The 27,696-nt window shown below is 37.8% G+C and overlaps 2 protein-coding genes and 1 non-coding gene across 19 annotated transcripts in view; all 3 read left to right on the top strand.

The window, feature by feature from the left end:
• Positions 1-120, top strand: mir7a-3 (microRNA 7a-3). The gene has a single exon (NR_029994.1). It is a non-coding gene; the product is annotated as a microRNA 7a-3 (primary transcript).
• Positions 121-789: 669 nt separating this feature from the next.
• The window catches only part of fem1a (fem-1 homolog a), a gene marked incomplete at its 3' end in the record, with an annotated part of 32,348 nt that continues 5,441 nt past the window's right edge, over positions 790-27,696 (top strand). The window contains 1 exon segment of the mRNA NM_199837.1: positions 790-2,812. Within this exon segment, the coding sequence (NP_956131.1) occupies positions 949-2,802 (1,854 nt within the window). The 5' untranslated portion in view covers positions 790-948.
• Positions 7,570-27,696, top strand: part of ptprsb (protein tyrosine phosphatase receptor type Sb) — a 117,080-nt gene continuing 96,953 nt past the window's right edge. For all 17 annotated transcript variants that reach the window (XR_012395544.1, XR_012395543.1, XR_012395535.1 and 14 more), the window contains exon 1: positions 7,570-7,705. The gene's annotated coding sequence lies outside the window, so the exon portion shown is untranslated. The remainder of the gene's footprint in view (positions 7,706-27,696) is intronic.

The following is a 27,696-nucleotide window of genomic DNA, read 5'->3' as shown; positions in this document are numbered from 1 at the left end:
TGTGTGTGTGTTCTGCCCTCTGCGGAGTGGAAGACTAGTGATTTTGTTGTGAAAATGAACAAAAACCAACAACAAACCGCAGTCGTCCTCTCAGCACGGGGCCCACACCTGCAGAGCACAGAGAAGAGCCTGATGCAGAGAATAAACCCAGACGGACAGATAAGCTGTGTGTGTGTGTGTGTGTGTGTGTGTGTGCGTGTGTGTGTACTGATGAGCAGAGGCTTCTCCAACACCTCCTCTGAGCTCATGTGTGATGTGTGATGGACACAGAAGCCTGCGAGATGTGTGTGTGTATCGTCATCTCTGCTGTTCATAATACAATATAGAACAGTGAAAGACGATCACTCAATAAAACCCGCGCAGTGTATGCTGGTCTCTCTCTCTCTCTGTCCTGTGTGTGTGTGTGTGTGTGAGAGAGAGAGAGAGAGTATGACTATATTTAAAACACACACACTTAAAATATCTGATGTGCAAATAAGCCCGTTCTGGGATCAGTTTAAGCCCGCAGTGCCTACACACACACACATGCCACAGGGCTTGATCACACATTCCGTGTTTACACCACTCCGCTCGAGCTCCACCAAACGACTGACGGGGATTGTAGTTCAGCAAGTGGCTCAACTGCGGCAGGAGCCTGAGCGAAGGCTCGCCTGTCGACTACGTTTCCCACAAACCTTCGCGCAACGAGGTTTTCGGTCGACGAACGTCCGATCGTGACGCCTGACTGTAGTTGTAGTTCTTAGCTCCGTTCGCCCTGCGCACAGACCCGACACGCGAACTACAATACCCAGCATCCCGCGCGCCGCTGGTAAACAGAGCTGTCAAACAACACCGACGCCATTTCAACAACAGCCTTAAAATGGCAGTAAAATACAGAGCTCGCGCCGCCGCCGCCTGAAGACGAGCCAAATCACGGCGGATTAACGGAGAGCGGCGGGCGGCGGGAGGATGGACATCAGCGCGGCGGTGTTTAACGCCGCGAGAGACGGAAAGCTGAAGCTGATGCAGAAACTGCTGATCAACAAGAGCCCGGAGGAGCGCGCGGCGCTGGCGGAGGAGCGCACCGAGGGAGGGACACCGCTGCTGATCGCCGCGCGCTACGGCCACCTGCCGGTGGTGCACTTCCTGCTGGAGCGCTGCGGCGCCAACGTGGAGCTCGGCGGATCCGTTAACTTCGACGGGGAGACGATCGAGGGCGCGCCGCCGCTGTGGGCCGCCTCCGCCGCCGGGCACCTGCCGGTGGTCAAGGCTCTGCTGGAGCACGGGGCGTCCGTCAACAACACCACCCTCACCAACTCCACCCCGCTGCGCGCCGCCTGCTTTGACGGACATCTGGAGATCGTGCGCTACCTGGTGGAGCACCAGGCGGACCTGGAGGTGGCCAACCGGCACGGGCACACCTGCCTGATGATCTCCTGCTATAAAGGCCACCGCGAGATCGCACAGTTCCTGCTGGAGAAGGGAGCCGACGTCAACCGCAAGAGCGTGAAGGGGAACACGGCGCTGCACGACTGCGCGGAGTCCGGCAGCCTGGAGATCATGAAGATGCTGCTGAAGTGTGACGCGCGCATGGAGCGGGACGGCTACGGCATGACACCGCTGCTGGCCGCCAGCGTCACCGGACACACCAACATCGTGGAGTTCCTGGTGCACCAGCCGCGCGCCAGCCGGGAGCAGCGCATCCACGCCCTGGAGCTGCTCGGCGCCACCTTTGTGGACAAGAAGCGGGACCTGCTGGGCGCCATGCGCTACTGGCGGCGGGCGATGGAGCTGCGGTGGGCAGGGGGGCAGGCGGGTGCTCTGGAGAAACCAACCGCGGGGCCGCTGGTGCCTGCCTACGACTGCAGCCGCGAGGTGTCGACAGCCGAGGAGCTGGAGGCGCTGATCACCGACCCCGACGACATGCGCATGCAGGCGCTGCTGGTGCGAGAGCGCATCCTGGGCCCCGCCCACCCCGACACCTCCTACTACATCCGCTACCGCGGCGCTGTCTACGCCGACTCGGGGAACTTCGAGCGCTGCATCCGGCTGTGGAAGTACGCGCTGGACATGCAGCAGAGCAACCTGGAGCCGCTGAGCCCCATGACCGCCAGCAGCTTCCTGTCCTTCGCAGAGCTCTTCTCCTTCGTGCTGCAGGACCGCGCTAAAGGCACGCTAGCGGCGCGCGTCTCCTTCCAGGACCTGATGGGGGTGCTGAGCAAGAGCGTGCGGGAGGTGGAGCGGGCGGTGGCGCAGCGGGAGAGGCCCCCGGAGCCGCCGCAGTTCTCCAAGGCGCTGTCCATCATCCTGCACCTGCTGTTCCTGCTGCAGAAGCTGCGCTGCGGCCCGGAGCAGGAGCACCTGAAGCGCCAGACCGTCTACCGGCTGCTGAAGCTGAACCCGCGGGCGAGGGGCGGGCACACCCCACTGCACATGGCCGTGGACCGCGACACCACATCGGTGGGCCGCTACCCTGTGGGCCGCTTCCCGTCTCTGGCCGTGGCGAGTCTGCTGCTGGAGTGCGGCGCTGACGTGGACTCGCGCGACTACGACAACAACACACCGCTGCACATAGCGGCCGCTAACGGCTGCCCGGACATCATGGCGGCGCTGATCCGGGCCGGCGCACACTTCGACGCCACCAACGCGGCGCAGCAGACGGCGTACCAGCTACTGGAGGCGCAGAGCAGCGGCAGACACGCGCTACACCCGCTCAACCACACCACGCTACAGTGCCTAGCGGCCCGCGCCGTCACCGCGCACAGACTGCCCTATAAAGGGCTGATCTCAGAACAGATGGAGGCCTTCATCGAGCTGCACTGACCACACACACATACACTGACAAACACACACACACACACACACACACACACACTGGCCTCCTGACTGCACTGCTGCTTCCTTTCTGCGCAGGAAGTGAGTGTCTGCTGCTGGTGTTTCAGGGCTTCAGTGTGAGCTGCTGTTCTCTCTCAGACTGTGTGTGTGTGTGTATATTTGTGTGTGTGTGTGTGTGAGTGTGTGTGTGTTTGATCATCAGACGCTGCTTCACTGCCATTGCTTCCTCTTCATTTCCTGTTTCCTCTTTATTATTTCCTGTTTCTTCCTGCAGGACTCTGGGTGCCAAACGCAGCCTTACGCTCCTCTTTTTAGCTGAATGTGTGTGTGTGTGTGTGTGTGTGTGTGTGTGTGCTGCAGCTCCGGGGTTTGACTGTAATTTAATGAGCTCCTGCACTTTCCCCCGGGTGGGTGGGCGGGCGGGCGGGTCAGCTGCTGGGTTGTCGGGCTGCTGGGTTGTCGGGCTGCTGGGTTGTCCGCTGTTCCCTGATGAATCTATGCAGTGTAATGATGCGGTGCAGATCTGGCAACCCTGCTCCTGCACGGGCTCCTCTGAGCGGGGTTGTGTGCGCTGCAGCGTGGTCGTCGTCTGATTGCCTGTCAGCTCATCTCTCCTGTGTCTGAGTCGGGTCATTTCTCCAGCTGGGTCATTTCTCGGACCGCAGCAGATCAAGCACTTTGAACATGTTTAAACCAGAAACTACAGGGGGGGGGGTAACTGAAGAATGTTTACTACAGTACAGAAACCTGTGTGGAGATGCTGAATAAAGCTCACGTGTCCCACCACACACCTGTCTGCCTGTGTGTGTGCGTGCGTGCGTGCGTGCGTGTGTGTGTGTGTGTGTGTGCGTGCGTGCACACACACACACTGTATTGCGCAGTTTCTCTCATTTCTTGTCCAAATATTGAAGCATTTATTAATCAGGGAGCTCTTGCTGGATGAGCAGAACACAGTGATGTTGTTTTCAGAAATAATGAGTCAAAATTAAAGAGTGAAATGACAGAGTTTCCCCTTGAAATGAGCGAAGCGTCAGGTTTTCAGTCAGAGATGAGCTTATAGACTCTTCACTGTGGGGGTTCTGATCCCAGCGATGTGTCCTGCGCTCTGTGGACTGTTGACTGATTTCAGAGTATTTCAGCTGAAACGGGACAGGAACTGTGTGTAATACAGTGTGTGTGTGTGTGTGTGTGTGTGTGTGTGTGTGTGTGTGTGCAGCGCTGAGCTCAGATTCACACACTCAGTTCTGGTCATCATGGCTAGGCAAATACACAGACTCTGTGTGGAGAAATCTGCTCCTCTACTGATTATCTGTGTGTTTACTCGTGTAAATGTGTGTACATTTATAATTATTCACTTATTAAATTCATTTGACTAATATTATTGTGATCTAGTAATGTTAATATGAAAATGTTGAGGTGATTTGTGTTCAGTGTGTGTGTGCAGTCACATGTTCAGCACAGATTATAATAATAATCATAATACATTTTATTTAAATACGCCTTTTTAGCAACTCAAGGACACCGTACAATCAACAAGAATAATAAAACAACAAGAGAAATAATAAAATATACACAGCAATAGTGCAAATAAAAGTAAGTATTTAAAGCCATCATGAATAAGCGGGTTTTGAGTTTTGATGTGAACAGTGTAAGGGAGGCAGTGTTTCTGATGGCAGGTCATTATATGAGTGTTTATTAGATGAGTGGATCTGACTGAATTTGCCTTGTAAACATTAAATACACGTTTAAATTTCATAATTTTCATTTCATATATTCAGTTTTTAGTAATGATACCAAAATAATTCCTCATAAATCAGCAGATTTTTCACTAAATTCTCTGCATTATCTGCAAAAATGTCAGCAGATGGTGTCTGCTGTGGTCTCGGGGCTCTGCTGAACAGTGTCTTCATCTGGAATCCTCCAGAACACTGTAGCGGTGGAGCGCGTCTGACTGCGGCCTGTTGCTGCTCCTCTGTGCTCAGAAACCCGATCCTCATCCTCAGCCCAGCCGCAGTGTAAAAATAGCCACACACATCTCTCTCTCTCTCTCTCTCTCTGTGTGTGTGTATGTGTGTGTGTGTTATTTTTATTTTCAGCTCTCTGTGCCGGTCAGAGATGCCCAGTGTGTGTGGAGGCTTAGAACAGAGGTGTGTGTGTGTTTGTGTCTGTCTGTGTGTGTGTGTGTGTGTGTGTGTGTGTGTGTGTGTGTGTGTGTGTGTGTGTGTTTGTGTGTGTGTGTGTGTGTTGTCGATTCTCAGAGATTACTGTGGCTGTGGTAAAGCGCTCCTCCAATCATCACATTACAGCCCACAGCAGAGGAGCTGAGGGCAGCGTGACGTTATTTAATATTGTGTGTTTTCCAGAACATCTTCATTTCTCAAAGGTTCACACAAGAAAATATAAGAACTACCTTCTGAAAGGGTTTTGTACACTGAACACACTGATTCACAGATGATTCCCTGGATGTATCTGAGTTAAGTGGATGTAAAAAGTTTATTCAGGCTGAATTTAATCAAATGAGGTGGAACACTACTCAAACTCACTCATTTGTTTAAACTCAACCCATATGAAGGGTTAGCAACACCTTTGCAGACATCATGTGTGTCAGTGAAATGTGTGTGACTCTTCTTCTGTTAGCTGTATCTGACAGGAACACATGTGCATTCTCTCAGTCTCTCTGCTTCAGTTGTGTTGATTCAGCAGCGCTGCAGTCGAGAACTGGGCTTTAGTTCGTTTATTCTGTGTGCAAACTCAAACAAGCTGCTTATGAACACACACAAAGGTAAAAGATTATAAATAAACAACAATGTGTAATGAAGACTGGGCTTTGGGGGGGTCTGGTGATTCAAAAGAATGACCAATGGAAAGGTCAGAAGCACCAAAAGCAGCCTATTAGAGTTCACTTTAATAGTAATTAGGCTGTTTAATAATCCAAAATCAAGCCTAAATAATGTGCCGTGCTCTCTGTGTAAGGGATTCATCAGAATAAACATCAGAATCAGGGCACAGCACTTACAAAATGTGGAAAAATAACAAAAGGCCTTTATTGACATGACTGTGCCTCAGAACTGCGGCTACATCAGGTTACCCAGATACAGTCGAGTGTTCTCTAAACGCGTCAGCGCAGTGTGAGGAATAGCCATGTCAATAAAGCCTTTATTATTGTGTCCACATCTTTCCTCAGACTAACTTCTGCTGTTTAATGCTAATTACAGGCTGCTGCTGAATTTTCAAGAGGCTTGCAAGAAAATGGTGAAGCTCTTTTTATATGTGTTTATTATAAATCTTTTGGAAATATTCACATTTAGGTGCATCAAAATGGAGCTAATCCAGCTAAATAGTGCTTAAATGCCACTTGTTGGAGTATTTAAACATCATAATTAATCAGAAAATGAGGAGAGTAACTGCAAACACGTCCACATCTTGAGTATAAGAACCACTGCTTTCACCAGGCTGGCTACGGGCCTGAAGATGACAGGTCACCGCAGAGATCGGTTTGACCCTGTGATCAGTGTATATCCACAATGACCATTGACTGATCATGCAGACTCATTAGGAGAGAAGCCCTGAAGCCTCACCTGTTCCCCAGTAGCTGTGACACTCACACCTTTACCTCAGGTGCTGTCCAGTCTGATCATGCTTGAGATGGCTCCACTCCTTCATCTGGACCCAGCTGTGTTTGATTACTCTGGTTGGACGTGATCAGGTAAGCCACGCACACCTGTCTATATCAGACAGCTCACAGGGCATGGCGGAGCAGATCATGAGCTCAGACACACCAGGGTGGTACATCAGATCTGGCCAAGCTGATTGAATGAGGGGGTCTGAACGCTTTCCACACCCATACTGTGATGTATTTCAGTGCGAGTGTGTGAAAGCTGTAAATGCTCGGATTGTTTCTGTGTTGTGCTGTGTGTGTTTGGTTAGAGTAGTGTGCTGATCTGACATCAGATGATCAGACAAAGAGCTCTTTATGACCTCATCATGCTGAGCGTGGTGCCCGCAGCGGCCGCTAGAGGGCGACGCCCCCCCGGGATCCGCCACTCTGTGGCCGCCGAGAGAGCGCTCTGTGCCCGCTGGAGGAGCGCTGGACACCCGCTTCGGTACTCGACCACTGGAGCTAATATTCGGGTGATTTATTTCTAGTATCAGAGCACTGGGAGTTGTGAAGGTCATTGTTGTTTTTTTGTTAAAGTATTTCTGGGAGGTTTCTTCAAGTCATCTTCACTTATAAACCGCACTTAAAGCAGCCAAACACACATAAAGAAGAGTAAATCAGGGTAAGCAGGCACGTGCACACATAGGGCTCACCTGAGCAGTGCACATGCCCTTTTAGTCTTGGATAGAAAGTGCCCCCGCGACGACATGTTATTAGGCCTATTCTTCATTAATTCTTCATTATTCACATGTAAAATAATAAAGACATGACGACAGATTAATAAACACGCGTACAGCTGTGGATGAGGGTGGAGGAGCTCCTGCAGCGCGACATTACCGCCGTGATCAGCTCTAGTTTTGCTTATTGATAAAGATTTCCGTGTAACTGATTCATCTCCAGTTTCTCGTCTTCCGGTTTCTCCTTTTGTTCTGTGTTAAAGTTCCTGTTTTGCTATAAATATATTTATTTTAAGAGGAGTGTGTGTGTGTGTGTGTGTGTGACAGTAACGCATCTCTTCGTGATTTATTAATCATCTCTTCATTGTTCCTGAAGCCCCACGTGCACGCGCTTCTGACGTCGGGCGCGCGCACGGGGAGAGCATCAGGAGCGCGCGCGCGGTACCGGAGGAGAGGAGAGGCAGCGGCTGCGAGCGCCGGAACACCGATGACATCAACGAGCAGCAGAACCTCCGGAGGATCCCGGTCATGATGGAGGATCCGCGGCCGAGCTCAGGTGAGCGCGCTGGGTCAGGCGGGATGGGTGGGTCGGTGGAGCTGCTGGGTTCCGCTGGTTATTGTGGCGTTGCGCTGCTCCGCTGTCGGGGATGATGGAGGATCGCTGTTTGTTCTCCGCCTTTGTTCAGAGCCGCTGCCGTTTCTCTCCGGTTTCACACCTGATCCGGTGCAGAGGCGGAGCGCTCGGGCTGACGGCGTACAGCGGGGCTCCGGGGAGCGGGAATATGACGGAAAATCACCGAGCGGCTGCTGCGGGACTCCCGCTCTCCGTCAAACCTTGACTATAACGCGCATCACCTGCAGACCGGGAGCGGGTCGGTGCTGCCGCTTGGTACATCACGCAGATCCACAGTAAACAGCACTGATGATGATGATGATGATGATGATGATGATGATGAAGCAGGTGGATCTGTGTCGCTCATGTAGAGGAATAACAGCCCGATCTGCCTGATGTGCAGGAGATCTGCTGCTGATGATGAAGAGGATGATGATGATGATGATGAAGATGATGTGAGATATGCTCGTGTAGATGTGGCGACACTGATGATACAGTCTGTGCTTAAGGTGTTCTTGAGGTGTTCCGTTAAGCGGCTTCATGCTGTCGGTGATGGAGGCTGTGTGTTATTCAGTGCTCTGACACACACACACACACACACCACACACACACACCACACACACACACACACACACACACACCACACACACATACACACCACACACACACACAAACCACACACACACAGCGTCAGCAGTTTCTCACAGGTTTCTCATGATGATCTCAGCTCTCTCTCTCTCTCTCTCTCTCTCTGTGTGTGTGTGTGTATGTTTGTGTGTGTGTGTGTGTTTAACCTTTATTATCGCTGTATTCTGCATCAAACCTTCAACATGAACATGACTACAGTCCCTCAGAGATGTGCTGAGACTCCAGCGGTGTGTGTGTGTGTGTGTGTGTGTGTGTGTTCCTCGTGTCTCTCAGTGATATTCGCTGATGTTTGAGTCATTTACATTTACATTTTAGGTGCTTTATTGGCATGACAAATAGATGTTTGAGTCTCTGATGGTGTTTCTGTTGAAGATCCTGAAGCTGATGTGTCAGAAACGGCCTGTGTGTGCTCAAAACAGCTTAGCAACACCTTAGCAACGGCTGGTCACATGACCACTGCTCTGTGTGTTCTGGTGCACAGAGACTAATCCGGTTAGTTTAGTGTCTCAGACAGAACATACATGGGCTGTGTGTGTGTGTGTGTGTGTGTGTGTGTGTGTGTGTGTGTGTGTGTGTGTGTGTGTTTCTGCATCCTCCGTCCAGCATTGTCTCCCATCACTGACTGACTGACGGAGATGATAAGATGGCCGCCAGCATTACTCCAGACTCTCTCACACACACACACACACACACACACACACACACACACACACGCTGCTCTGTGCGCTGGGGAATACAGTGTGGAAGCGCTGGTCTCTGTGTGCCAAGCGTCTGCTAATGGCGATGGCGGCTCCGCTTACCCCGGAAGCTCAGAAATGATTATTCTCTGTTTCCTGTGTGTGTGTGTGTGTGTGTGTGTGTGTGTGTGTGTGTGTGTGTGTGTGTGTGTGTGTGTGTGAGAGTGACAAGAGGCTCACCTTGAGAAGAAATACAGGGCACACTGACAACACTGAAGGACAGACAGAATAAAGAGGAATATATGGAGGAGCAGACTGAACACACACACACACACACACACACACACACACACACACACACACACACACACACTATTAGATGATGCTTTTATTTAGTAAATAATGTAATCATCTTCATCATCTTCATCCTCATGTACAGTAAAACACGTGTGTGTGTGTGTGTGTGTGTGTGTGTGTTGTGGATCATCTTCATCTCTGCAGCTCTTCATCAGTGTAGAAGCAGAAGCGGGTGATCCTCCTCTTCAGATGTGCAGTGTGTTCAGCTCAGGGCTTTAGTTTTACTCCTCTCACGTACACCAGTCATATATTGCTGCTGTGTGTGTGTGTGTGTGTGTGTGTGTGTTTGCGTTAGTGTGTGTGTGTGTGTTTGCGTGAGTGTGTGTGTGTGTGTGTGATTAATGTTGTGTGTGTCCAGGCGCCGGTGTGTTTGACCTCTGACCCCGTGGGCTGTAGAGACGCAGCTGTGTGTGTGTGTGTGTGTGTGTGTGTGTGTGTGTGTGCGCGCGCTCTGCTCCTCATTTGCTCTTCAGTATTGATCTCGTAGTCTTCAGCTTCACAGGCTTCATTCAGCAGAGCAGGACTCATCAATGGCTGATCAATAACCCGTCCGTCAGTGTCGGCCGCTGATCAGAGAGACCTGCGCTACAGGCCTGCGGCTTCAGGCAGCATCACGGCGTCCTCAGCTTTAGGTAGAGGTGTGTCATCGATATAAACGCTAGATATGGCAGACAGACCCTGAGCATGTGTCAGTAGCGCCGCCATGTTGGTCAGGGCATAACATTTACAAACAGCCAATCAGAAGAGCAGAAGACTGCGCTGCGATCCCAGAGAACTGTCTCTGTTTCACTGATGGCTGCTTCCTTTTAAATATATACGCTCATATTTGCTGTAACTTTGCATGAGCAGATCAGATTCAGCTGGAGAAAGAAATGCTGATCTCAATTTTAAGATGTTGCCATAGTCACTCGTAATATCTGCGCTCCATTGATAATGCCTTTTTATAGTCACGGTGCGCGCGCTTCACTCTGAGTTGCTCTACTCGAAGTTGATTGATCTAACTCAGATCAGCTGTTCTGAAACCGAAAACTCTGAGTTGATTTACCGAGAGATTAAAAACTCTGAGTTCAAGTTTAAACTCCGAGTTGTTTGAACCTCCTTACTGAAACAGGCCCCTGGTAGATCAAACCTGGTCAGCAGCAGCTCATTTAATATAAACGGAATTAGATCGGGTCAGTTCAAGCAAAGATAATACTGAAAGGATGTGCTGACTGCTGATATTGTCTCACAGTAGAACCGATAGTTAGATACACTTGGGAAATTAGTAAATATACATTTTAACTATATATATATATATATATATATATATATATATATATATATATATATATATATATATATATATATATATATATATATATATATATATATGTGTGTATATGTATATATGAGGTTAACTATATATATATATTTATAAAACATATGCAACCTGCAGTCTGAAGTGAAAGCACAGAGACTGCCCCCTGCTGGTGTAAAGAGAAAGTTTATTGATCTGATCTTTTTAGATCTCTTCAGTAGTGTTTGTGTGATAATAGACCTGCACAATATGTGACTATTTAAGAGCAATAATACATTCATGCAGTCATAAACATGTTTGGACAGTTCATATCAATCAATCAGTTCATTATAACAGTTGCAGACGCCTTTACCAATATCAAATGCTTTTGTAAGCATCCAGTTATTCTTTACACCATTAATAAACCGGCTGCAGTAATGCCACATTAATAAAGGAAATCTGCTCTAACGGTCACTAAATAAGCTGCTCTCGACAGATGACAGTGTAACGCCTGCAGTGGAGAGTTATCGCGTGTCGTATTTAACAAACCGTTTCCTGCTGATTTGATGTAATTTAGCTCACATGAATAATTGAATATTAATCAGATGATGTCATTACGCTGCTGTGCCGTCAGCCAATCGCTGCATTGCTGATCATGATGTGGAGGATGGACAGATCTGTCCTTCACAACACACACAGATCTCAGATCAGTTCATCCAGACATTTTAATCTGATTCACCAACTTGTTTAAGGAATCAAATCAGCCAGAGATCAGCTATTGAGTTCAGTTCAGCTCAGCTTTACTTGTTCAGCACTTTTACATGGTAGATTGAGTCAAAGCAGCTTCACGTAGGCCAGCGGTCACCAATCTCGGTCCTGGAGGTCCGGTGTCCTGCAGATTTTAGCTCCAACCCTAATCAAACACACCTGAACAAGCTAATCAAGCTCTCACTAGGTATACTTGAAACACCCAGGCAGGTGTGCTGAGGCAAGTTGGAGCGAAACCCTGCGGGGACACCGGCCCTCCAGGACAGAGATTGGTGACCCCTGACATAGAAGATCATAGTAAAAGGGAACAGTGTAGATCAGGATTTAGTGTTGAAGTTCAGCTCAGTTCAGTGTGGTTTAATCTTCACTACTGAGAGTCCAAACACTGAAGAATCAGCTCTACAGATCCTGAACCATGCAGGCTAATAGAGCGAGTCTGGCTCATGGACTCCTGTGTGATCAGAAGACTAGTGTAATGGCGCTCGCCATCTTTACCAGACTCGGGCACACTCTGCCTCTCCTTTCACTCCTACATGGGTCTAGATCTGTGTTTTGGCACAGACGGTCATGATCAGTCTTCAGTGTGATTGTGTGTGATTGTGTGTGTGTGTGTGTGTGTGTGTGTGTTTGTGCTTCAGTGTTCCTCTGGTTACGTCTGTGGCGAGTGTGTTTGTGCTGCTTCAGTCCTCTCTCTACACTGACTGTGTTTCTGCTCCGCTTCACTCTTTATATTCATGTTCCCGCTCTGTGTGTGTGTGTGTGTGTGTGTGTGTGTGTGTGTGTGTGTGTGTGTGTGTGTGTGTGTGTGTGTGTGTGGCAGTACAGCACTGGTCACTGAGGGCAGGGGTCAGTGCTTCAGTTAGTCCTGACCTGGCTGTGTTGTTGGTGCTGTAATTAGCTGTTCATTAATATTGTGCTGTAATTAGATCAGAGTGAGTGTGCTGAGGCTCAGAGAAGCGCTGATGCAGGAGTCTGAGCGGGGTCTGCTGGTGGAGGAACACTGCTGCTCATCCTCGTGTGTGTTTGCTGGGTATTCACTGTGAGTAAAGCAGAAAGCTGCTGCCGGCCGTCTGATTATCCCACAGTTATTAACCCAATGAGGAGATATCAGCCGTGTTGTGCCGTGAGGAGATCCACCTACAGCGGCTTTACCACGGTAAACTGCCCAAACCAAACCATCTGCTGAACACACGTCTGCTCTCAGAGGATTGATCAGTGGAGACAGAAGTGATTCAGACAGACAGAAGTGATTCAGACAGACAGAAGTGATTCAGACAGACAGAAGTGATTCAGACAGACGTGATTCAGACAGACATATGATTCAGACAGACAGGTGTGATTCAGACAGACAGAAGTGATTCAGACAGACAGAAGTGATTCAGACAGACAGAAGTGATTCAGACAGACGTGATTCAGACAGACATATGATTCAGACAGACAGGTGTGATTCAGACAGACGTGATTCAGACAGACAGACGTGATTCAGACAGACAGAAGTGATTCAGACAGACAGATGTGATTCAGACAGACAGAAGTGATTCAGACAGACAGATGTGATTCAGACAGACAGAAGTGATTCAGACAGACAGATGATTCAGACAGACAGATGTGATTCAGACAGACAGAAGTGATTCAGACAGACAGAAGTGATTCAGACAGACATATGATTCAGACAGACGTGATTCAGACAGACAGGTGTGATTCAGACAGACGTGATTCAGACAGACAGACGTGATTCAGACAGACAGAAGTGATTCAGACAGACAGATGTGATTCAGACAGACAGAAGTGATTCAGACAGACAGATGTGATTCAGACAGACAGATGTGATTCAGACAGACAGATGTGATTCAGACAGACAGAAGTGATTCAGACAGACAGATGTGATTCAGACAGACAGATGTGATTCAGACAGACAGAAGTGATTCAGACAGACAGAAGTGATTCAGACAGACAGATGTGATTCAGACAGACAGATGTGATTCAGACAGACAGATGTGATTCAGACAGACAAAAGTGATTCAGACAGACAGAAGTGATTCAGACAGACAGATGTGATTCAGACAGACAGATGTGATTCAGACAGACAAAAGTGATTCAGACAGACAGATGTGATTCAGACAGACAGATGTGATTCAGACAGACAGATGTGATTCAGACAGACAGATGTGATTCAGACAGACAGATGTGATTCAGACAGACAAAAGTGATTCAGACAGACAGATGTGATTCAGACAGACAGAAGTGATTCAGACAGACAGAAGTGATTCAGACAGACAGATGTGATTCAGACAGACAGAAGTGATTCAGACAGACAGATGTGATTCAGACAGACAAAAGTGATTCAGACAGACAGATGTGATTCAGACAGACAGAAGTGATTCAGACAGACAGATGTGATTCAGACAGACAAAAGTGATTCAGACAGACAGGTGTGATTCAGACAGACAGAAGTGATTCAGACAGACAGAAGTGATTCAGACAGACAGATGTGATTCAGACAGACAAAAGTGATTCAGACAGACAGGTGTGATTCAGACAGACAGAAGTGATTCAGACAGACAGATGTGATTCAGACAGACAGATGTGATTCAGACAGACAGAAATGATTCAGACAGACAGGTGTGATTCAGACAGATGTGAATCAGTTATCAGACGTCTTTGTTTGTCTCAGCTGATGTACACAGGATGAAGGGAAACTCTCTTCTCTCCGTCTCAGAGGAGGACGATCTGCTCATCTAATGGGAGATTGTGCTTAAAATGTTCATTCTGCCTGCATGTATCCTCACAGTGACGTCTACAAGCGCTCAACACCAGCATTTACAGCCGGGCAGAACTCTGCAGAACTCCACTCACAGACTGATTACAGCTGAGTCCTGTTCTGAGTCTGAATCATGTCCAGATCAAGTGTTCTGACTAATCTGAGCGCTGAACAGTGTCGTGATGGATATCTGGTTCTGATTTCAGGAACACAACCATATCTGTGTAGAAATGACCAATCCAAGCGTGTGTGTGTGTGTGTGTGTGTGTGTTTGTGTGTGTGTGTGTGTTTCAAGTTAAAGTGAACCTGTTAGGTCTTCATCTGCTCACACACACACACTCGCATGCACAGCAGCATGTGAATGAAGAAAAGAGCGAGTGTGTCCGTCTGAGATGGCCTGTAAAGCTGGTGCTGCAGAAGCGTCAGTAAAGCAGGATCATCCTCTATAATCTGCTGTTATTATGAAGCAGCGCAGACAAGAGAGAATCTGTGTGTGTGTGTGTGTGTGTGTGTGTTTGTGTGTGTTTAATAAAGCAGATGCTGGAAACATCTCCAAATCAGTCTCCGTCTCAAACACACACAAACGCATGTACACACACTCATCACCCAGATGAACACACACACAAACACACACTGAAACAAAATGCTTTTCGGACTCGGAGTTTCTGTCTGTTTCTAGTAGAAATCAGTGTAAGCAGAATAGTAATGAAGCGTCCCCATCCCTCATGAAGCTCAGACAGAAGTGCAGTATCTCATGTGGCCACTGGGGGCTGCTCCAGAACGCAGCACATTTCCATTGACTCCATTGTTGAGAGCCCAATAGTACAGCTGTGTGAGAGCTGTTTACCGCCTCTAGCAGGACATGATTTGGGTGTAAATGGCTAATATCAGCCTTCATGACAACTGTGAGAGGGGGAACTATCTTATAACTAATCTGAATTAGAGATATTGAGCTTTAGAATTCTGCATAATTAAGGGCGTGGCCACTTGAGTGACAGGTCATAAGTAGGCTTGTATTTCTAACAGACTGTATCTGGAGCGTTTCTGCTTGGAGCTGTGCTTCTGCCAGCCGATCTGAAATCAAGACTCATTACTGCAGAACCGAAATGACTGAAGAGATGAAGACTTAAGAGATTACGCTTCAAACAGGAGCAAATGTCTGCCATTGGGGTCAGGAGCGTAATCTTGTTTTGCTGGTGGATTTCTGACCTGGTTGGCTGATGTGCACTGTAAAAAAATCAATGATTATACCCTTTATTTCTGGCAGCTGGCTGCTGGACAAAAACATGAAGTAACAGCCATTAAATGACAGAAATATACGGTAAAATAACGGATATTAAATGACAAAAATATACGGTAAAATAATGGATATTAAATGACAGAAATATACAGTAAAATAACGGATATTAAATGACAGAAATATACGGTAAAATAACGGATATTAAATGACAGAAATATACGGTAAAATAACGGATATTAAATGACAGAAATATACGGTAAAATAACGGATATTAAATGACAGAAATATACAGTAAAATAACGGATATTAAATGACAGAAATATACGGTAAAATGACGGATATTAAATGACATAAATAAACGGTAAAATAACGGATATTAAATGACAGAAATATACGGTAAAATAATGGATATTAAATGACAGAAATATACAGTAAAATAACGGATATTAAATGACAGAAATATACGGTAAAATAATGGATATTAAATGACAGAAATATACAGTAAAATAAAGGATATTAAATGACAGAAATATACGGTAAAATAATGGATATTAAATGACAGAAATATACGGTAAAATAACGGATATTAAATGACAGAAATATACAGTAAAATAACGGATATTAAATGACAGAAGTATAAGGTAAAATAACGGATATTAAATGACAGAAATAAACAGTAAAATAATGGATATTAAATGACAGAAATATACAGTAAAATAAAGGATATTAAATGACAGAAATATACGGTAAAATAATGGATATTAAATGACAGAAATATACAGTAAAATAAAGGATATTAAATGACAGAAATATACGGTAAAATAATGGATATTAAATGACAGAAATATACGGTAAAATAACGGATATTAAATGACAGAAATATACGGTAAAATGACGGATATTAAATGACAGAAATATACGGTAAAATAATGGATATTAAATGACAGAAATATACAGTAAAATAACGGATATTAAATGACAGAAATAAACAGTAAAATAATGGATATTAAATGACAGAAATATACGGTAAAATAACGGATATTAAATGACAGAAATATACGGTAAAATAACGGATTTTAAATGACAGAAATATACAGTAAAATAACGGATATTAAATGACAGAAATAAACAGTAAAATAATGGATATTAAATGACAGAAATATACGGTAAAATAATGGATATTAAATGACAGAAATATACGGTAAAATAACAGATATTAAATGACAGAAATATACAGTAAAATAACAGATATTAAATGACAGAAATATACGGTAAAATAACGGATATTATATGACAGAAATATATGGTAAAATAATGGATATTAAATTACAGAAATATACAGTAAAATAACGGATATTAAATGACAGAAATATACGGTAAAATAACGGATATTAAATGACAGAAATATACGGTAAAATGATGGATATTAAATGACAGAAATATACGGTAAAATAACGGATATTAAATGACAGAAATATACAGTAAAATAACGGATATTAAATGACAGAAATATACAGTAAAATAACAGATATTAAATGACAGAAATATACAGTAAAATAACAGATATTAAATGACAGAAATATACGGTAAAATAACGGATATTATATGACAGAAATATATGGTAAAATAATGGATATTAAATTACAGAAATATACAGTAAAATAACGGATATTAAATGACAGAAATATACGGTAAAATAACGGATATTAAATGACAGAAATATACGGTAAAATGATGGATATTAAATGACAGAAATATACGGTAAAATAACGGATATTAAATGACAGAAATATACAGTAAAATAACGGATATTAAATGACAGAAATAAACAGTAAAATAACGGATATTAAATGACAGAAATATACGGTAAAATAATGGATATTAAATGACAGAAATATACAGTAAAATAACGGATATTAAATGACAGAAATAAACAGTAAAATAACGGATATTAAATGACAGAAATAAACAGTAAAATAACGGATATTAAATGACAGAAATAAACAGTAAAATAATGGATATTAAATGACAGAAATATACAGTAAAATAACGGATATTAAATGACAGAAATATACGGTAAAATAACGGATAATAAATGACAGAAATATACAGTAAAATGACGGATATTAAATGACAGAAATATACAGTAAAATGACGGATATTAAATGACAGAAATATACAGTAAAATAACGGATATTAAATGACAGAAATATACAGTAAAATAACGGATATTAAATGACAGAAATATACGGTAAAATAACGGATATTAAATGACAGAAATATATGGTAAAATAACGGATATTAAATCACAGAAATATACAGTAAAATAACGGATATTAAATGACAGAAATAAACAGTAAAATAATGGATATTAAATGACAGAAATATACGGTAAAATGACGGATATTAAATGACAGAAATAAACAGTAAAATGACGGATATTAAATGACAGAAATATACAGTAAAATAACGGATATTAAATGACAGAAATATACGGTAAAATAATGGATATTAAATGACAGAAATATACGGTAAAATAACAGATATTAAATGACAGAAATAAACAGTAAAATAACGGATATTAAATGACAGAAAAAAACAGTAAAATAATGGATATTAAATGACAGAAATATACGGTAAAATGACGGATATTAAATGACAGAAATAAACAGTAAAATAATGGATATTAAATGACAGAAATATACGGTAAAATAACGGATATTAAATGACAGAAATATACAGTAAAATAACGGATATTAAATGACAGAAATATACGGTAAAATAACGGATATTAAATGACAGAAATAAACAGTAAAATAATGGATATTAAATGACGGAAATAAACAGTAAAATAATGGATATTAAATGACAGAAATATACGGTAAAATAACGGATATTAAATGACAGAAATATACGGTAAAATAACAGATATTAAATGACAGAAATATACGGTAAAATAACGGATATTATATGACAGAAATATACAGTAAAATAATGGATATTAAACGACAGAAATATACGGTAAAATAACGGATATTAAATGACAGAAATATACGGTAAAATAACAGATATTAAATGACAGAAATAAACAGTAAAATAACGGATATTAAATGACAGAAATAAACAGTAAAATAACGGATATTAAATGACAGAAATATACGGTAAAATAACGGATATTAAATGACAGAAATATACAGTAAAATAACGGATATTAAATGACAGAAATAAACAGTAAAATAATGGATATTAAATGACAGAAATATACGGTAAAATAACGGATATTATATGACAGAAATAAACAGTAAAATAACGGATATTAAATGACAGAAATAAACAGTAAAATAACGGATATTAAATGACAGAAATATACGGTAAAATAACGAATATTAAATGACAGAAATATACGGTAAAATAACGGATATTAAATGACAGAAATATACAGTAAAATAATGGATATTAAATGACAGAAATATACAGTAAAATAACGGATATTATATGACAGAAATATACGGTAAAATAACGGATATTATATGACAGAAATATACGGTAAAATAACGGATATTAAATGACAGAAATATACGGTAAAATAACAGATATTAAATGACAGAAATATACGGTAAAATAACGGATATTAAACGACAGAAATATACGGTAAAATAACGGATATTATATGACAGAAATATACGGTAAAATAACAGATATTAAATGACAGAAATATACGGTAAAATAACAGATATTAAACGACAGAAATATACGGTAAAATAACGGATATTATATGACAGAAATATACGGTAAAATAACGGATATTAAATGACAGAAATATATGGTAAAATAACGGATATTAAATCACAGAAATATACAGTAAAATAACGGATATTAAATGACAGAAATATACGGTAAAATAACAGATATTAAATGACAGAAATAAAAAGTAAAATAACGGATATTAAATGACAGAAAACAACAGTAAAATAACGGATATTAAATGACAGAAATATACGGTAAAATAACGGATATTAAATGACAGAAATATACGGTAAAATGACGGATATTAAATGACAGAAATATACGGTAAAATAACGGATATTAAATGACAGAAATATACAGTAAAATAACGGATATTAAATGACAGAAATATACGGTAAAATAATGGATATTAAATGACAGAAATATACGGTAAAATAACAGATATTAAATGACAGAAATAAACAGTAAAATAACGGATATTAAATGACAGAAAAAAACAGTCAAATAACGGATATTAAATGACAGAAATATACGGTAAAATAACGGATATTAAATGACAGAAATATACGGTAAAATGACGGATATTAAATGACAGAAATAAACAGTAAAATAATGGATATTAAATGACAGAAATATACGGTAAAATAACGGATATTAAATGACAGAAATATACAGTAAAATAACGGATATTAAATGACAGAAATATACGGTAAAATAACGGATATTAAATGACAGAAATAAACAGTAAAATAATGGATATTAAATGACAGAAATATACGGTAAAATAACGGATATTAAATGACAGAAATAAACAGTAAGATAACGGATATTAAATGACAGAAATAAACAGTAAAATAATGGATATTAAATGACAGAAATATACGGTAAAATAACGGATATTAAATGACAGAAATATACGGTAAAATAACAGATATTAAATGACAGAAATAAGCAGTAAAATAACGGATATTAAATGACAGAAATATACGGTAAAATAACGGATATTAAATGACAGAAATATACGGTAAAATAACGGATATTAAATGACAGAAATATACAGTAAAATAACGGATATTAAATGACAGAAATATACAGTAAAATAACGGATATTAAATGACAGAAATATACAGTAAAATAACGGATATTAAATGACAGAAATAAACGGTAAAATAACGGATATTAAATGACAGAAATATACGGTAAAATAACGGATATTAAATGACAGAAATATAAGGTAAAATAACGGATATTAAATGACAGAAATATACGGTAAAATAACGGATATTATATGACAGAAATATGCGGTAAAATAACGGATAATAAATGACAGAAATATACAGTAAAATAATGGATATTAAATGACAGAAATATACAGTAAAATAACGGATATTATATGACAGAAATATACGGTAAAATAACGGATATTAAATGACAGAAATATACGGTAAAGTAACAGATATTAAATGACAGAAATATACGGTAAAATAACGGATATTAAATGACAGAAATATACGGTAAAGTAACAGATATTAAATGACAGAAATATACGGTAAAATAACGGATATTAAATGACAGAAATAAACAGTTAAATAACGGATATTAAATGACAGAAATATACGGTAAAATAACAGATATTAAATGACAGAAATATAAGGTAAAATAACGGATATTATATGACAGAAATATACGGTAAAATAACGGATATTAAATGACAGAAATATACAGTAAAATAACGGATATTAAATGACAGAAATATACGGTAAAATAACGGATATTAAATGACAGAAATATACGGTAAAATAACGGATATTAAATGACAGAAATATACGGTAAAATAATGGATATTAAATGACAGAAATAAACAGTAAAATGACGGATATTAAATGACAGAAATATACGGTAAAATAACGGATATTAAATGACAGAAATATACAGTAAAATAACGGATATTAAATGACAGAAATATACGGTAAAATAATGGATATTAAATGACAGAAATATACGGTAAAATAACGGATATTAAGTGACAGAAATATACGGTAAAATGACGTATATTAAATGACAGAAGTATAAGGTAAAATAACGGATATTAAATGACAGAAATAAACAGTAAAATGACGGATATTAAATGACAGAAATATACAGTAAAATAACGGATATTAAATGACAGAAATATACGGTAAAATGACGGATATTAAATGACAGAAATATACGGTAAAATAACGGATATTAAATGACAGAAATATACGGTAAAATAACGGATATTAAATGACAGAAATATACAGTAAAATAACGGATATTAAATGACAGAAATATACAGTAAAATAACGGATATTAAATGACAGAAATATACAGTAAAATAACGGATATTAAATGACAGAAATATACGGTAAAATAACGGATATTATATGACAGAAATATACGGTAAAATAACGGATATTAAATGACAGAAATAAACAGTAAAATGACGGATATTAAATGACAGAAATATACGGTAAAATAACGGATATTATATGACAGAAATATACGGTAAAATAACGGATATTAAATGACAGAAATATACGGTAAAATAACGGATATTAAATGACAGAAATATACGGTAAAATGACGTATATTAAATGACAGAAGTATAAGGTAAAATAACGGATATTAAATGACAGAAATAAACAGTAAAATAACGGATATTAAATGACAGAAATATACGGTAAAATAACGGATATTAAATGACAGAAATAAACAGTAAAATGACGGATATTAAATGACAGAAATATACGGTAAAATAACGGATATTAAATGACAGAAATATACAGTAAAATAACGGATATTAAATGACAGAAATATACGGTAAAATAACGGATAATAAATGACAGAAATATACAGTAAAATAATGGATATTAAATGACAGAAATATACAGTAAAATAACGGATATTAAATGACAGAAATAAACAGTAAAATAATGGATATTAAATGACAGAAATATACGGTAAAATAACGGATATTAAGTGACAGAAATATACGGTAAAATGACGGATATTAAATGACAGAAATATACGGTAAAATAACGGATATTAAATGACAGAAATATACGGTAAAATAACGGATATTAAATGACAGAAATATACAGTAAAATAACGGATATTAAATGACAGAAATATACAGTAAAATAACGGATATTAAATGACAGAAATATACAGTAAAATAACGGATATTAAATGACAGAAATATACGGTAAAATAACGGATATTATATGACAGAAATATACGGTAAAATAACGGATATTAAATGACAGAAATAAACAGTAAAATGACGGATATTAAATCACAGAAATATACGGTAAAATAATGGATATTAAATGACAGAAAAATACGGTAAAATAACGGATATTAAATGACAGAAATATACGGTAAAATGACGGATATTAAATGACAGAAATATACGGTAAAATAACGGATATTAAATGACAGAAATATACGGTAAAATAACGGATATTAAATGACAGAAATATACGGTAAAATAACGGATATTAAATGACAGAAATATACGGTAAAATAACGGATATTAAATGACAGAAATAAACAGTAAAATGACGGATATTAAATGACAGAAATATACAGTAAAATAACGGATATTAAATGACAGAAATATACAGTAAAATAACGGATATTAAATGACAGAAATATACGGTAAAATAACGGATATTAAATGACAGAAATAAACAGTAAAATAATGGATATTAAATGACAGAAATAAACAGTAAAATAACGGATATTAAATGACAGAAATAAACAGTAAAATAATGGATATTAAATGACAGAAATATACGGTAAAATAACGGATATTAAATGACAGAAATATACGGTAAAATAACAGATATTAAATGACAGAAATAAGCAGTAAAATAACGGATATTAAATGACGGAAATAAACAGTAAAATAATGGATATTAAATGACAGAAATATACGGTAAAATAACGGATATTAAATGACAGAAATATACGGTAAAATAACAGATATTAAATGACAGAAATATACGGTAAAATAACGGATATTATATGACAGAAATATACAGTAAAATAACGGATATTAAATGACAGAAATATACGGTAAAATAACGGATATTAAATGACAGAAATATACGGTAAAATAACAGATATTAAATGACAGAAATAAACAGTAAAATAACGGATATTAAATGACAGAAATAAACAGTAAAATAACGGATATTAAATGACAGAAATATACGGTAAAATAACGGATATTAAATGACAGAAATATACAGTAAAATAACGGATATTAAATGACAGAAATATACAGTAAAATAACGGATATTAAATGACAGAAATAAACAGTAAAATAATGGATATTAAATGACAGAAATATACGGTAAAATAACGGATATTAAATGACAGAAATATACGGTAAAATAACGGATATTAAATGACAGAAATAAACAGTAAAATAATGGATATTAAATGACAGAAATATACGGTAAAATAACGGATATTATATGACAGAAATATACGGTAAAATAACGGATATTAAATGACAGAAATAAACAGTAAAATAATGGATATTAAATGACAGAAATATACGGTAAAATAACGGATATTGAATGACAGAAATAAACAGTAAAATAATGGATATTAAATGACAGAAATATACAGTAAAATAACGGATATTAAATGACAGAAATATACGGTAAAATAACGGATATTAAATGACAGAAATAAACAGTAAAATAATGGATATTAAATGACAGAAATATACGGTAAAATAACGGATATTATATGACAGAAATAAACAGTAAAATAACGGATATTAAATGACAGAAATAAACAGTAAAATAACGGATATTAAATGACAGAAATATACGGTAAAATAACGGATATTAAATGACAGAAATATAAGGTAAAATAACGGATATTAAATGACAGAAATATACGGTAAAATAACGGATATTATATGACAGAAATATGCGGTAAAATAACGGATAATAAATGACAGAAATATACAGTAAAATAATGGATATTAAATGACAGAAATATACAGTAAAATAACGGATATTATATGACAGAAATATACGGTAAAATAACGGATATTATATGACAGAAATATACGGTAAAATAACGGATATTAAATGACAGAAATATACGGTAAAATAACAGATATTAAATGACAGAAATATACGGTAAAATAACGGATATTAAATGACAGAAATATACGGTAAAATAATAGATATTAAATGACAGAAATAAACAGTAAAATAACGGATATTAAATGACAGAAATAAACAGTAAAATAACGGATATTAAATGACAGAAATATACGGTAAAATAACGGATATTAAATGACAGAAATATACAGTAAAATAACGGATATTAAATGACAGAAATAAACAGTAAAATAATGGATATTAAATGACAGAAATATACGGTAAAATAACGGATATTATATGACAGAAATAAACAGTAAAATAACGGATATTAAATGACAGAAATAAACAGTAAAATAACGGATATTAAATGACAGAAATATACGGTAAAATAACGGATATTAAATGACAGAAATATAAGGTAAAATAACGGATATTAAATGACAGAAATATACGGTAAAATAACGGATATTATATGACAGAAATATGCGGTAAAATAACGGATAATAAATGACAGAAATATACAGTAAAATAATGGATATTAAATGACAGAAATATACAGTAAAATAACGGATATTATATGACAGAAATATTCGGTAAAATAACGGATATTATATGACAGAAATATACGGTAAAATAACGGATATTAAATGACAGAAATATACGGTAAAATAACAGATATTAAATGACAGAAATATACGGTAAAATAACGGATATTAAATGACAGAAATATACGGTAAAATAACGGATATTAAATGACAGAAATAAACAGTTAAATAACGGATATTAAATGACAGAAATATACGGTAAAATAACGGATATTAAATGACAGAAATGTAAGGTAAAATAACGGATATTATATGACAGAAATATACGGTAAAATAACGGATATTAAATGACAGAAATATACAGTAAAATAACGGATATTAAATGACAGAAATATACGGTAAAATAACGGATATTAAATGACAGAAATATACGGTAAAATAACGGATATTAAATGACAGAAATAAACAGTAAAATGACGGATATTAAATGACAGAAATATACGGTAAAATAACGGATATTAAATGACAGAAATATACAGTAAAATAACGGATATTAAATGACAGAAATATACGGTAAAATAATGGATATTAAATGACAGAAATATACGGTAAAATAACGGATATTAAGTGACAGAAATATACGGTAAAATGACGTATATTAAATGACAGAAGTATAAGGTAAAATAACGGATATTAAATGACAGAAATAAACAGTAAAATGACGGATATTAAATGACAGAAATATACAGTAAAATAACGGATATTAAATGACAGAAATATACGGTAAAATGACGGATATTAAATGACAGAAATATACGGTAAAATAACGGATATTAAATGACAGAAATATACGGTAAAATAACGGATATTAAATGACAGAAATATACAGTAAAATAACGGATATTAAATGACAGAAATATACAGTAAAATAACGGATATTAAATGACAGAAATATACAGTAAAATAACGGATATTAAATGACAGAAATATACGGTAAAATAACGGATATTATATGACAGAAATATACGGTAAAATAACGGATACTAAATGACAGAAATATACGGTAAAATAATGGATATTAAATGACAGAAATAAACAGTAAAATGACGGATATTAAATGACAGAAATATACGGTAAAATAACGGATATTAAATGACAGAAATATACGGTAAAATGACGGATATTAAATGACAGAAATATACGGTAAAATAACGGATATTAAATGACAGAAATATACGGTAAAATAACGGATATTAAATGACAGAAATATACGGTAAAATGACGTATATTAAATGACAGAAGTATAAGGTAAAATAACGGATATTAAATGACAGAAATAAACAGTAAAATAACGGATATTAAATGACAGAAATATACGGTAAAATAATGGATATTAAATGACAGAAATATACGGTAAAATAATGGATATTAAATGACAGAAATATACGGTAAAATAACGGATATTAAATGACAGAAATATACGGTAAAATAATGGATATTAAATGACAGAAATATACGGTAAAATAACGGATATTAAATGACAGAAATAAACAGTTAAATAACGGATATTAAATGACAGAAATATACGGTAAAATAACAGATATTAAATGACAGAAATATACGGTAAAATAACGGATATTATATGACAGAAATATACGGTAAAATAACGGATATTAAATGACAGAAATATACAGTAAAATAACGGATATTAAATGACAGAAATATACGGTAAAATAACGGATATTAAATGACAGAAATATACGGTAAAATAACGGATATTAAATGACAGAAATAAACAGTAAAATAATGGATATTAAATGACAGAAATATACGGTAAAATAACGGATATTAAATGACAGAAATATACAGTAAAATAATGGATATTAAATGACAGAAATATACGGTAAAATAATGGATATTAAATGACAGAAATATACGGTAAAATAACGGATATTAAGTGACAGAAATATACGGTAAAATGACGTATATTAAATGACAGAAGTATAAGGTAAAATAACGGATATTAAATGACAGAAATAAACAGTAAAATGACGGATATTAAATGACAGAAATATACAGTAAAATAACGGATATTAAATGACAGAAATATACGGTAAAATGACGGATATTAAATGACAGAAATATACGGTAAAATAACGGATATTAAATGACAGAAATATACGGTAAAATAACGGATATTAAATGACAGAAATATACAGTAAAATAATGGATATTAAATGACAGAAATATACAGTAAAATAACGGATATTAAATGACAGAAATATACAGTAAAATAACGGATATTAAATGACAGAAATATACGGTAAAATAACGGATATTATATGACAGAAATATACGGTAAAATAACGGATATTAAATGACAGAAATAAACAGTAAAATGACGGATATTAAATGACAGAAATATACGGTAAAATAACGGATATTAAATGACAGAAATATACGGTAAAATGACGGATATTAAATGACAGAAATATACGGTAAAATAATGGATATTAAATGACAGAAATATACGGTAAAATAACGGATATTAAATGACAGAAATATACGGTAAAATAACGGATATTAAATGACAGAAATATACAGTAAAATAACGGATATTAAATGACAGAAATATACGGTAAAATAACGGATATTAAATGACAGAAATAAACAGTAAAATAACGGATATTAAATGACAGAAATATACAGTAAAATGACGGATATTAAATGACAGAAATATACAGTAAAATAACGGATAA

This window comes from Danio rerio, chromosome 2, assembly GCF_049306965.1.
Source record: "Danio rerio strain Tuebingen ecotype United States chromosome 2, GRCz12tu, whole genome shotgun sequence".
Classification (NCBI taxonomy): Eukaryota; Metazoa; Chordata; class Actinopteri; order Cypriniformes; family Danionidae; genus Danio; species Danio rerio.
This window is presented reverse-complemented; position numbering and strand designations above follow the sequence as displayed.